The 14,743-nt window shown below is 35.4% G+C and overlaps 1 protein-coding gene across 1 annotated transcript in view; it reads right to left on the bottom strand.

The window, feature by feature from the left end:
- The window catches only part of TEX15 (testis expressed 15, meiosis and synapsis associated), a 67,175-nt gene that overhangs the window by 32,470 nt on the left and 19,962 nt on the right, over positions 1 to 14,743 (bottom strand). Inside the window, exons 3-4 of the mRNA XM_039846436.1 lie at positions 12,907 to 13,057; positions 6,661 to 6,826 (exon numbers count right to left, since the gene is read on the bottom strand). Coding sequence (XP_039702370.1) covers positions 6,661 to 6,826; positions 12,907 to 13,045 — 305 coding nt within the window. The 5' untranslated portion in view covers positions 13,046 to 13,057. The remainder of the gene's footprint in view (positions 1 to 6,660; positions 6,827 to 12,906; positions 13,058 to 14,743) is intronic.

Here is a 14,743-nt window from a genome sequence, read left to right as displayed (position 1 = left end):
ACAGCTATCCATGAACTAAAGCATCTCTGGAAGAGCTCTGGAGTCCACTTAGGAAATTTCACCAACACAGAGTCACAAGAAAACTTGAGAATAATTGCACAAAAAAGAGGATGAACAGCTTCAGTTTGCTTACATCATCCCACCTCCTTCCCACCAAGTTGCATAGCTCAGTGCCAAGAGGGAAAACCCCAGGTAGAAAGATTTTCCATCACTGGGAAAGTGAGAGTGGTGTTAGTGACCAGCTTCCTCAGCTTTCTGGGGTACCACATGAGGGACCTGCTTTGGTTTCACCCCAACCAGAGACCAGCAAAGATGAGACATACAGACTGCTAAAAACAAGGAAAAAAAACAGGGGCTACCAAGATCAGCCATGTCTCAGCCGTGACCAAGATACCCAGTGACCTGCTCTACAAATAACCGCAGCAGTTTTCACCACTAAAGACACTAATGGCCAGCACAGCTACTGCATACTCCTGTAAATTTCATTAGTTTCTGCCCCACAAGAATTTGTGTTTGCTGACTCCATCTGTCTAAGTTCCTCTCCACTCCCCCTACCATTGCTCCCATGGCAGACTGGGACTTTCTACCAGCAGTCAGCCAATGCTTCTGCAGCTACATGAATGTAATACACCACCCTACACTCCTGTAGCTAACACCCATTAACATGCAGTCTCTCCAGCTGTGCCACCTGTCACCAGCCTAAATTGGTGTGTGTGTGCACAGGGTGGAAAGATCCTACAACCAAGTAAGACCACACCAAAAGCTAAGGCTGCATGTTCACCCAGATGCGGCCCTGTCTTCTGTTAATGTCTTGCACCACTAGGCTTACCTGAAGCTAGCCTCTCCAGCTGTGCACCTGCACACTCCTGACCTGACCTCTGTCATTGGCCTCCACTGACATACATCCATGGCAAGATCCAGCAGGGATAGTGGTACACACCAACAGCCAGGATTCCCAAAGCTGCCAGTGCATCTTTCACTGGTCCTGGCCCTTGCTGTCTTGTGAGTATATATGTATTTGCAACTGGCCCCAACAGGTGAGAGTGTATACACCACCGGCTTGGGCCACAACTTCTGCTACCCTAGGAGCTGCAGAGAATCCCCACAGCTCTTGCAGCTTCTGTGAAACCCTGGCAGGACTTGCCAAAGACCATGATTGTCAATGCTGTGCAACCCCAAGGCCTAATCTAATGTGTCACCATACTCTCATCAAACCTGGAGCCACCACATGCCCCGACTTAGTGCTCTGCACTAATAACCTGGGGTCACAGCACACTCCAGCATGCCCTCATCCACAGATGATAGTCTCTCCTTACTACAGTCAGTCCATTAAGTCTGAAAGAGGTGATCACTTCAAGTGTGCAGATACCTACACAAGGTTACGAGGATCGTGAACAATTAGGGAGACATGACTCCACCAAAAGAATAAAGTAAATATTCAGTAACCGGCTCCAAAGGTATAAAGATATAGGATATTCCCTACTACATTCAAAATTGTTTTAAAGATGCTCAGGAAGCTACAAGAAAACAGAGACAAACAATTTGATAATATCAGGAAAACAATACAAAAACAAAATGAGAACTTCAACAAAGAGATAGAAAACATAAAAAAGAACCAAACAGAAAATCTGGAGGTGAAGAATACAATGAATGAACTGAAGAATTCAATAGAGAGATTCAATAACAGACCAGGTCAATAACAAGAATCAGAGAACTCAAAAACAGATTATTTGAAATTATCCAGTCAGAGGAGCAAAAAGAAAAAAGAATGAAAAGGAATAAAGAAAGCCTACATGTCTTATGGGACACTGTTAGAAAACAATCTACACATCGCTGGAGTCCCAAGAAGAGGAGAGAAGGAGACAGGGGACAGAAACCTTGTTTAAAGAAATAATAGCTGAGAACTTCTCCCAACTGGGGAAAGATTTGGACACCCAAGTACATGAAGCTAACAGTCACCCCAAAATATAAATCCAAAACAATCTCTAAGATATTGTAACAAAATTGTCTAAAATAAAAAATATATATATTTTAAAAGCAGTGAGAGGAAAAAGAAGTTCTCTTATACAAGAGAAACCCCCTTAACGCTATAAGCAGATTTCTCAGCAGAGATCTTGCAGGCTGGGAGAAAATATGATGATACACTCACAAAGCCTTGAAAGAAAGAGACTGCCAAACAAGAATACTTTACCCAAGTTGTCCTGCAGAAATGACGGCAAGATAAAAACTTTTCCAAACAAAAGCTGAGTGAGTTCATCGCCACTAGACCTGCTTTACAAGAAATGCTAAAAGGAGTTTTTCGAGCTGAAACAAAAAGACTGTAACTACTAACATGAAAACATTAAATAACACTCTGTTCAAAATAAGTATATAGTTAAATTCAGATTACTCTTACAGTAGTGTTTTGACTACAACTTTAGTATAAAGGTGAAGAACAAATGTATTAAAAATAGCTACAGCTACAATAATTTGTTAATGGATATACAATATAAAAGATGTATATAAAAAAACAAAAATATGTGTGTAGGGGGATCAAATGGCAGAGTTTTTGTATATAATCAAAATTTGATTGTCATAAGCTTAAAACAGACTGCTATATTTATATAATGTTTCAAGTAATCCAGAGGATAAACACAAAATGAAAACCTACAGTAGATTTACAGAAGATACAGAGAAGGGAATCAAAGTGTATCGCTATGAAAAATCATCAATTCACAAAGGAAGACAGAAAGACAGGAAGGAAGAAATGAACAGTAAAACAGACAAAACAATTAACAAGATTGTAATAATAAATCCTATCAATAATTAGTTTAGATGAAAATGAATTAAATCCTCCTGCCAAAAGGCACAAAAGGGGTAAATGGATAAAAGAAACAAGACCTAACTATATGCTGCCTATAGGAGACTCACTTCATTCAGGAAACACACAAAAAGCTCAAAGTGAAAGAATGAAAAATCATTCCACAAAAATGGAAACCAAAAGAGAGCAAGTGCATCTATACTTAAAATCAGACAAAACAGACTTTAAGTCAAAAACTGTAAGAAGAGACAAAGGTCATTATATAATGATTAAAAGGTCAATTCAAGAATATAATGATTGTAAATTTATATGCATACAACACCAAAGCACCAAAATCTATTAAGCAAATAAGTAACAGATCTGAAGAAAGTCATACACAACAATACAATAATAATGGATATTATTTATCACTGGATAAATCATCCAATCAATATGGAAACCAAATTAAGCTATATTGGTGGAAAAAACAGGATTACAATTAAATTCAGAAAAAGTGTAGAATGACACAAAAATGGCCAGTGTTAACCGGCCCTTGGAACAAAATACATTCTTCTAAAAAGCAGCAGCTAGGATTCTTCAAAATTCCAAAAGCTAGTAACCATAGCAAGATCTTGTTTAGACAATGGTTACAATTAGGAATTTCAGTCTCCTGGCAACAAGCCTCTGAAACTTTTCCATCTCCCAAGGCCCTGAATTTGGAATGGCCTTTATTTATTGCGCTCCAATTTGATACTATCAGTTTGACTCCTAAACTGTATTTAAAATATATCTTTACTATATAAACTTGAGTAGTTCCATTTACCAGGTGGAAACTGCTTAAAAGGAGGTATCTGGGAAAGGTAGAAGGCAATATGTTTGTGCTTCGTGGAATTTACTTATCTCCGTTAAATCTCCTTCCTTTTAAACCTTATTCACATTAACTTTGAAAAAGATTCTTTACTTCAAGGTAATCTTGCAAAGCTGATCTGTGAAATTTAGGCCATAAACAGAAAGGATCTTTTTTATCAATTCTGAATTTTAAAGGCCTTTTGGATCTAAGCAGAAAATGGTCAAGGCACTTCAATATCCTCAATTTTTTGTACAATTTGCTCCAAACCACAGCCTCATAAAGCATATGGGTATGCCCCCAAAGTAGAAGGGAATATCACCAACTTCCCATCTGCAAACAGTGGGGGTCCTTATTTCTGTCTTTCCAGGTTAAATCTGTATTTTAGAATCACCTATACAAGTACCCCTTTCCTAGTACCAAATTCAGTATCAGTTGAAACGCTATAGATTTCAAATACAGAAACTCATTCAAATTGGCTTAAAAATAACTTCTTATAACAAGTAATCAGGAAGCCTTTATCAAGACTGACAGATTCCATGGCTCCAGAGGTCATTAAGGACCCAGGTTTTTCTGTCTCTGATCTGCCGTCCTTAGTTTTCAGGTATCCAAACATCTTTCTCTCTTTACTATCCCAAGAGTGTTATCGGTAGCTTGAGCAACCTGCTTCCCTGTTCACATCAGATTGACTTCTATTCCCAGAGACACACACCCACAACCCTCTCCCCTTCACACACAAGTCAATCTGTCCTCAGTATGTCATTGGCCCAAACTGATTAAGTTCTGCCCACCCTTAAAATCAATCATAGACAAAGTAGATGACATTAACCATGGATGGCTCAGAGTACTCATCTGGGGTAGAACATAAATTGAGATCTCAAGTACAAATTCAACCATAGCATCTGACAATCTTTAAAATGATATCCTTTCATATGAATTTAAAATGTTTAAAAGTAAGTTATCTTAAAACGAAAAAGGATCAAAATGATACAAATTTAAAATATCCTTTCATATGAATTTAAAATGTTTAAAAGTAAGTTATATTAAAACAAAAAAGGATCAAAATGATACAAACAAGGCAATGGACTTAAGAATTCTGTTTCTCTTTTACCCATTAAGGCCATCTCAAGTTTCCTAAAAACATCTCTCAAGACTCTTAGGAAGAATAATCAATCTCTCATCTATACCTCTAACTTTATTATAACATTATATTTTATAATTAGCTTCACATCTTCTCCACTCTTTAAGGCTCAGGAGAAAACATTTTTCTCTGAGGGTATCAAATACAAAATTGTTGATTCGCAGCTGGAAATCCGTATATGCGGAGGGCTGATTGCAGTTACACCTGGATTTTCGACTGCACAGGTGGTTGGCAGTCCTAACCGCACTGTCCAAGGGGTCGACTAATATTTGACACAGTAGACACTCAAATGTTTAATGAATGATCAAACAGATAGACGTTTAGATTAATGTGTCTTTGCTGCTTGCATACTTAAGAAGTGGTAGATGGAATGTAGATTAGAAGTAGAGACTGGTATTTTTTTGGAGCTACTTGCTTTTGCTGAGACCACAGATTTATACACTCCTCTAAGGGGAGTGATAAAAAGAAAAGCCAGAGGCAATCGATGTTATTAATATTCTCTTTTTATCCTATTACTCCATTATTCTGCTAATGATTCTTATCTATTTTCCCTTTCTACCTGTGCCTTTAGGTTAATTCTGCCATCACGAATTTTTAAACACATAAAATTAGGTTAAGTAAAAATTTAACCTAATTTAATAATTAAGAACCCACTGTTTTTGCCAGACTCAGTTTCATACTATGGACACAAAAACAAATAAAATTCTTAATGCAGTAGGGGAATCGGACAAAACCAATATATTGTAGTTAATCCTATAAAACCAGTATAAAGTATTATGGGAAATACGTGTTTGTCTAATTAGGCAAATATTAAAGAAACCAACATATCCTATACCTGTTGGTCATTTAGAATGTTCTAATATGTCTTATATTGTTGGGTAGTTGTTCTAACTTTTCTCTACACTAACAGGGAGAAATAAAGTTTAAAATTAAGAGTTGCACAGCAGGGGAGCACTATGAAAAAGGAAAAAATTTTTAAATGCCTCAAAGAACCAAAAATCAAAGAACAATGCCAGGTATTCATCTTTGATCAAACTGTTATTTCAATTTGGAAGGGGCAGGATATAGCCACTCCATTCTACTTTTGCTCAAAACTGGTTTTTAGATGAAAAAAATATGCCATCGACTAATTCTGTCATTCCCTCCAATTCTCCTAAAATAATACCACGTGGGATAGCATGTGTGAGTCAAGAGGAATCAATTAAAAAACAAACAAAAAAGGAACCGAAATTATTCCAAAATGAGTTCTAAGTGTGGCTTTATCAGCTTTAAAGATAAGCAAATCAGTGAAGGAGGCAAGTTCAGATAACGAAAAAGCTATACTAAATGTTGTTCACGCAAGATCTATGCTTATAAGAACAAATGTTTACTATGAGAACTTTTCATATGCTGATTTTTTTCTTATCTAAATAACAAAATGTAATGTGCCTTGCCAAAAAGCAGAAGAGACACTTTTGAAAAATTGTCACAAACAGTGCTTCTAGTTATAGTTGGAAATAGCCAGATACAATACTGCCAAATGAAAAAATCAACTCAGTTTCTAATATTAATTTCTAAACATTTGAACTGTTGTTTTATATTGCAGGAGGAACAAAGGCCCTACAAAATGACTGTTTAATAAATGTGCTGATGTATGCTTCTGAAACTTGTTAAAAAATTAGAAGTGTCTGAAATCTGGCTACATTAATGTATAAAACTTGCTAATCAAATCTCACACTTAGCTTTTCACTATTACAAAAGGCCATAAGGCAACAAAATAATGAATAAACAATCTCCACTTATTTTCTTAGTAATACTTTTCAAATCTCTAATAGTAGAAACAATAAATTCATATAAGACTTTATAATAAAAACAAAATAAAATCTCAGTCTTCTTTACGTTATAGTAACTTACCTCTTAGAAGTAAAATTTTTTTCCAGATCCTCATTATGAACCAGTTTTGTATCCCCAAACTGCCATGATGACTGTAGATCACAGCTTATATCAAGCCGACACTGGTTAAGAGTATCGTGTATGAAACTATACTCTCTAGTATTGGTGCAACAAGATGACAAGTAAACTAAAGATAAAGAAAAGCCCAAGTGGTTATTTGTGTTTAAAATCACATCATTGTACATCTGTACAATGACAACTGTATATCTGACATAAGACACAAAATAAACCAAACACTTGAAATTTTTCAGTAACATCTGGAGGCAACAATTTTATATTTACAGCAATATAGATTTCCCACACCTGATATAAATGAAAATATGAACCTTGTTTTTCTTCACAAATCTACTGGAGTTCCTGAAAGTTGACACAGATATACTAGGTAGTACTAGAATTGAGGTAACTCATTTTTAACCTTAAGATGTACAGACTCTATAACATGCATTGTTATGTACATACCTGGTAGGTACTGTTAGCACATGAATATTTCTTGTATTTCCCCCAAATAAGGGAATCTATATACTAGTAAACTGTTTGGTTACTTTGACTTGCAAAAATACCAAAACATCTCTGTAAACTGCTGACTGACACAATGGCATGAATGGAAGGTAGCAGACCTTCTCAAGAAAATGAGCGATGTTTTAAGCATTGCTATATTTAGTGGATGCACAAAAGGATCAAAACTCTTAAGAGGAAAGCAGGGAACAGATACAGTTGATTGTTATTTGTGGTAGTATGGTCTATTAAAGTTGCTGCCATAACTGAATTAGTGAATAAAGGCATAACTTGGAGATATTGCAGGTTCAGTTCCAAACCACTGCAATAAAGCCAATGTCACAATAAAGGAAGTCACACAATGTTTCTGGTTTCCTAGTGCATGTAAAAGTTATAATTATATTGTACCGTAAATCTATTAAGTGTGCAACAGCATTATGTCTAAAAAACAATGTACATACCTTAAAAATACTTTATTGCTAAAAAATGCTAATCATTATCTGAGCCTTAAGTAAGTTGTAATCTTTATGCTGGTGAAAGGTTGCTGCTGGCCACTGACTGGTCCGGGTGGTGATTTCTGAAGGTTGAGGTGGCTATGGCAATTTCTTAAAACAACACAATCAAGTTTGCTGCATTGAGTTAACTCTTCCTTTCAGGAAGGATTTCTCTGTAGCATGTGATGATGTTTGACAGCATTTTTTTTTTTTTATCTACAGAACTTTCAAAATTGGAGTCAATCCTCTCAAACCCTGCTGCTGCTTTACCAACTAAATTTTAACATAATATTCTAAATCCTGTTGTCATTTCAACAATATTCACAGCATCTTCATTGGTATATTCCACCTCAAAAAACCATTTTGCTCATCTAATAAAAGCAACAAATCATCCATTAAAGTTTAATTGTGAGATTGCAGCAACCTGGTCACATCTTAAGGTTCTATTTCTAATTCTAGTTCTCTTTGCTATTTCCATCACTGTCAAACCCCTCAGTCATCCATGAGGGTTGGAACCAATTTCTTCCAAACTCCTGTTAATGTTGATATTTTGACCTCTTTTTTATGAATCATGAATGTTATTGGTGGTATCTAGAATAATGAATCCTTTCCAGAAGGTTTTCAATTTTTGGATGTTGGATTAGCAGGCATAAAAACAACATTAATTTCATTGTACATCTCCATCAGAGCTCTTATGTGACCAGGCCCATTGCCAATGAGCAGTGATATTTTGAAAGAAATCTTTTTTTCTGAGCAAGTCTCAACAGTGGGCTTAAAATATTCAGTACTGTAAACAGATATGCTATAATCCAGGCTCTGTTATTTTATTTATAGAATATAGGTACAGTAGATTTAGCATAATTTTTAAGGGCCCTAGGACTTTCAGAATGGTAAATGAGCACTGCTTCAACTTAAAGCCAGCCACATTAGCCCCTAACAAGTGTCAGGCTGTCCTGTGAATCTCTAAAGCCAGGCACTGACTTCTCTTTTCTAGCTGTGACAGTCCTAAATGGTACCTTTTTCCAATATAAGGCTGTTTCATCCACAATAAAAATCTGTTGTTTAGTGTAGCCACCTTCATTAATTATCTTAGCTAGATCTTCTGGATAACTTGCTGTAGTTTCTATATCAGCACTTGATGTTTCTCTCTGTACCTTCATGTTATAGAGACATTTTATTTCTTTAAACTTCATGAACCAACCTCTGCTGGCTTCAAATTTTTCTTCTGTAGCTTCCTCATTTCTCTCAGCCATCATAATACTGAAGAGTTAGGGCTTTGCTCTGGTTTAGGCTTAGGCTTAAGGGGATGTTGTGGCTGGTTTGATCTATCAAGACCACTCAAACTTTCTCTATATCAGCAATACAGTTGTTTCACTGTCTTATCATTTGTGTGTTCACTGGGGTGCACTTTTAATTTCCTCCAAGAACTTGTCCTTTGCATTCAAAACTTGGCCCACTGTTTAACACAAGAGGCCTAGCATTTAGCCTCTCTCGGCTTTTGATGCAGCTTCCCCACTAAGCTTGGTGGCTTCTAGCTTTTGATTTAAACTGAGAGGCGTGCAACTCTTCCTTTCATCTGAACACTTAAGAGGCCATTATAGGGTTATTAGTTGGCCTAATTTCAATATCGTTGTGTCTCAAGGAATACAGAGGCCTGAAAAAAGGAATAGAGAGGAGGGAAACAGCCAGCTGGTGGTGCAGTTAACAAACACAACATTTATTAAGCTCACTGTCTTATACAGGCTTGGTTTGTGGCACTCCAAAATGATTACACTAGTAACATCAAAGATCACTGACTGCAGATAATAACAAATATAATGATGAAAAGTTGAAATATTGAAAGAATTACTCAAAATGTGACAGATATGAAATAAATGTAGGAAAAATGGCACCAACAGACTCAACAGTGATGTCCTATTTCATTCCTGATGGTAGTAATTTGTGGCTTGTATCATTTTTTCCTTGTCAGTCTTGCTAAAAGTTTATCTACTTTTTCGATCTTTTCAAACGACCAGCTGTTTTGTTTCAATGAATTTCCTTTCTTCTGCTTGTTTTGGGCTTATTATGTCATTCCTTTTCTAATTTCTTAAAGTGGAAGTTTAGATTAGTGGTTTGTAATTAGTACTCTGTAAGTACTGAGTACTATAAATTTGTTAGCAGTGCTTTAGCTGTGTCCCTCAAATTTTGATACAGTGCATTTTCATTTTTACTCAGTTCAGTGTTATTTTAAATTTCCTTTGAAATCTCATGAATATTTAAAATTGTATTGTTTACTTTCCATGCATTTGGAATCACTATTTTCTATTATTAACTTTTGTTTGCATGTGGTCAGAGAACATATTCTCATGACTTCAATTCCTGTAAATATGTTGAGATATGTCTCATGGCCAACCATACTATCTTGAGTGTCAAATGGGAGCTTAAAAAGAAAGTCTATTTTGCTATTGTTGGGTAAAGTAATGTATAAATGTCTTTTAGATCCTCTTGGTTGAGTGTTTAATTCTATAACTTTGCTGATTTTCTGTCTTAGTTCTACCAACTGTTGAGAGAGGTATGCTAAAGTTGCTAACTATAAGTCTGAATTTGTCCATTTCTCCTTTTAGTTCTATCAATTTTGCTTCATGTATTTTGAAGCTCTGTTGTTTGGTGAATACACATTTAAAACTGCCATATTGGTGAATTGACCCTTTTATCATTATGTAATGTCCCTCTTTGTTCCTGAAAATCTTCCTTGAAGTCTACTTTATCTGATACTAATATAGCCATTATTGCTTAATTTTGATTGTTTGCATAGCTTATCTTTCTCCATGTGTTGATCTTCAACCAATTTATATCACCATATTTAAGTGAATTTATTGACAGTATATAGTTGGGTCACGTTTTTTATCCATTGTATCAACCTCTGTCTTTTAATAGTATATTTAGATAATTTACATTTAATTGTTATCTTAGGGCTTAAGCCTGTCATTTAACTGTTTATATTTCTCAGCTGTTCAATTCTCTTTATTTCATTTTTCCCACATTCCTGTATGTTACTTGAACATTTTTAAAATTCTCTATCTATAATGTTTTATAAAAAAGTTTCAATGCTGAGGTAACTATAGATTCATGTGAAATTTTAATATATAATAAATCTTATATCCCATTTACAGTTCCTTCCTTATAGCTTGCTTTATACTTGTCTTAAATATATCTTCTATATACACTGAGAATCAATCAGAGAATGTTATTATTTTTGCTCCAACTGTCGAACATAATTAGAAACCTCAAGAGGAGGATGCTCTACTATATTTCTCTATACATTTACTCTTTTCATTGTTCTTCCTTCATTCCTAATGTTCCCAGCTTCTTTCTTTTGTTATTTTCTGTTTAGAGAACTTCGTTTAGCCATTCTTTTAGGGTGGATTTGCTAATGAAAAATTCTTAGTTTTACTTCATCTGAGAATGTCTATTTCACCTCTACTCCTGAAGAATATTTTTGCTGGGGACAGAACTCTGGGTTGACAATTTTATTCCTGCACTTGAAAAATGTTGTACCACTTCCTCTGGGCTCCATAGTTTCTAATGAGATATCTAGTGTCAGTCAAACAATTTTTGTCCTTAGATAACATGTGGTTTCTTTCTCGTTTCAAGATTTTTTCTGTTTTCAGAAGTTTATGATATGCCTTGGCATGCACTTCTTTGTATTTTGTTGTTTAGGGTCTATTCAGCCTTTTGAATGTATAGGTTTATACCTTTTGTCAAATTTGGGATATTTTCAGTCAACATTTCTTCAAATACTTTTCCAGCTCCACACTCTCTTCTACTTCTGGGACTCCAAGTACAAAGATGTTAGATCCTTTATTATTGTTCCACAGCTCCCCAAGGCTGTTAATTTTTTCTGTTTTCTCTGTATTGTTCAGGTTGGGTAATTTCTATTGCTATAGCTTCAAATTCACTGCTTCTTTCTCAATTCTTTTCTGGAATCTATCTAAATACGTTTATATTTTATTATATTTTTTAGTTCCAAAACTTCTACTTGGTTCTTTATTACATTTTCCATTTCTTTCCTGAGATTTTTCTATTTTTTAATGTTTCAAGATTATTTATAATTGCTTGTTGAAACATCATCATGATGACTGTTTTAAAAGCCTTGTCAGATAATTCGTCGTAGTGTTGGCATCTGTTGATTATCTTTTCTTATTTAAGCTGAGATTTTCCTAGGTGGTATTAAGATAATTTTATTGTTAAGAGGCTCTGGATCACATTTAATCTTGTGCTTTAACAAGCCTCTAATATAACTGAGATGGTAGGGGAAAGTGTGCCAGTAGGAAAAGGTGGAGTACTAGCTCTTCACCATTAGGCATAGATGAAGTCCTGACTCTCCACAGGGCCTCCACTGACACCCTGGGGGGATGCCTTGTTACTGTGATAAAGGGGTGGAAATCTACATTCTTACTCGGTCTCTGGTGACACAATGGGAGGGGGATGGGTGCCTTGTTCCTGGTGGGTGTGATAGAATTCTATGTTCTCCACTTAGATCTTTACCAACTCTACTCCCAGTGAGAATGGTCAACTCATCACCACAGGGCAGAGTTAGAAATACACTGACACTGCAGACTAGGGGGATTGTAGGGAGGAGTACTAGTTACTGCCATGAAGGGAAGAGACATAGGTCTAGGCCTCCACTTAGCCTTTGCTGACAAAAATTTAGGGGCTATTTCCACTCCACCCACCCCACCACCCAGTGTTTTGCAGGACTAGGGTGTTTATTGTCAAATAGGCTTCTTTCTTTCTAGGATGTCCCTTTTCCAGTCCTTGGCAAAAGAGTAGAGACTTTTCTTGGGGCTTTTTGTGTCTATACCAATTGGCATTCCTGAGTCGTGAGCATTCAATCTGAGATATGGAGGAAAAATGAAAATCCAGAGAACTTACTGCTCCGCCATTCCTTGAGTCCCAGGGTCCATAACTGGTCTGCTGTCTTCTCTCCATTTTTCAAAGTCTTTTTATATTCATTTTATGTATGATGTCCAGCATTTTTAGGTGTATTTAGTGAGAAGAATAGGAGACATGTGTCTCTTCCATTTTGTGTGGAACCAAAAGTACATGTGCATTTAAGGAATTAAAGACCTGACTTAACCTAATTTTATACAGTCAAAATAAAAGATAAACATAAAATAAGAATCAGAGAAATGTAGTAATAGTTATGAAGTAACCCCATCTTCCATAGAAATATTACCTTTCTCAGCTGTCCTCCTAATCTTGGGAATGGTGAATTTCTTCAAAGGATTAACTTCTACACCAGTCAGTAATAAAGGTTCACTGGTTGAGTTCATTTTCCATAGTGTCTTGTGCTTAGCAATCTCTTTCATTTCCATTTTCTTGGTGGCCTAAAGTCGACCCAAAATTAAGCAAAAGGTCAATAAATACATAAGAGGCAATGGCACTAAAATCATTTAAAAGTTCTTACATGGAATTAAAAAAAGGATTCTTGTTCACATTCACAATAGGTTTCAATCTCAACTTTCCAGGTTGCTCAAAATAGAATACAAATGAACAACTTTGACTTTTATATAATATTAAAAATACTTATTTTCTAGTTTTTAATGCTTTTTCTTTGTAAGTTATGTAACTATAATTGCATAATCCAAAGCTTCTATATTCTTGAAAAGCTTAATAACTTTGAAGCACTAATTTTTACTATTTGGTAATATTCTTGCCAAATACTCTAATTTTAAAAGTATTTTTCCTAGACACTTCTGTGGATACATGATGTTCTCTAAATCAGAATCTTTGGCTTTAGGAGAAACAGGAAAGTTGTAAACCAACTATTGCATGGCTATCCCTACAACTGATGGCCTAAAACAATCATTCATTGACTACTGTTCCTTAGTATCACTCTACAAATGGTTTTAAGACATCATATATTGTCATAGCAATAATAATAAATTTCTTTTATTCCCTTTTCCCTTCTCTCCCTAGCCTTCCTTCCCCACCCACACACTGATTCTTAACCTTTCAAACAGAATTCATACTGGATATCAAAGGAAAGCTATGGAGCCCACATACATGTAAACATGTATTTTTCATACCATTTAATAATATGGTTCATGGGCCTCCTGATATCTATAACTGCTTAGCTCAAACATGAGGTCACAATATAAATTAAGAGCTGTCAAAATTCTACAGACGGATCACAAAGGATAAGCTTCTACAGAAGGTTCACAAAGGATGTTCCCCCCAGTCCTCAATCCTCCTCTCTTTATGAAAGGTGATCTTGCAATCTCCTGATCAAATGTCAGTCAGAATAGGGAATGGACAGAGACCTCTAGAAAGAGAAGAAAATCAGCCTCTTCTTATCCAGTCCACTGAGAGACACTAATGGTGTTGTCTCCTAATAAAAATACCCTTAAAATATACCAGAGCTCGAGAGAGAGCTGCCAAAGTGGCCATTGACACCGAGCAATTTCGTAAGGAGAAAAAGGAAGAATAATTTATTTAGAATGGCATATTACAAAAAAATCTCTTCAATTCATCATGATCTATATCTATTGCACACAAAGGTATACAATCATCAGCTGAATATACTTTGCTCGAAGAGCCAAGTTCTGCGACAATCCTCAATATTGCCTTTAAATAGTTAGATTACATTTTCAGGAAAGAAGGAGATATTTCAGCTGTATGGTTTCTAAAATGTTTCTCTAGTAGTAGAAGTTACTAATAAAGACTTCGGAAATTCACTGAATTGTTTCCTCAGTGCTTAGGAGAACATTTAGCCACAATATAGCTAAGTTAAAAACTCTTTGATGAAAGATGTTCAGGGCACAATGGTATTCAATATCTTTCATTAAATAAGTTGCACCCAGCAATTTTTCAGTTATAACTTTTCAAGTAGGAATAATAATAATAACCCTTCAACTTCAGCTCAAACAAATCAGCTCCATTAAAGAGATAATAAATTCACATATTTCTTTGTATTCATATATCATAGTTCCATAACCACATTTACTTATATTTTTAAAATATATATGCAAAAATATTTCATATTATGTACTGGAAAATACACATAATAATCT

Source organism: Pteropus medius, unplaced genomic scaffold, assembly GCF_902729225.1.
Source record: "Pteropus medius unplaced genomic scaffold, Ma_sr-lr_union100, whole genome shotgun sequence".
NCBI classification, from domain to species: Eukaryota; Metazoa; Chordata; class Mammalia; order Chiroptera; family Pteropodidae; genus Pteropus; species Pteropus medius.
The sequence above is the reverse complement of the archived record's forward strand: the minus strand, read 5'-3'. Positions and strand labels throughout refer to the sequence as shown.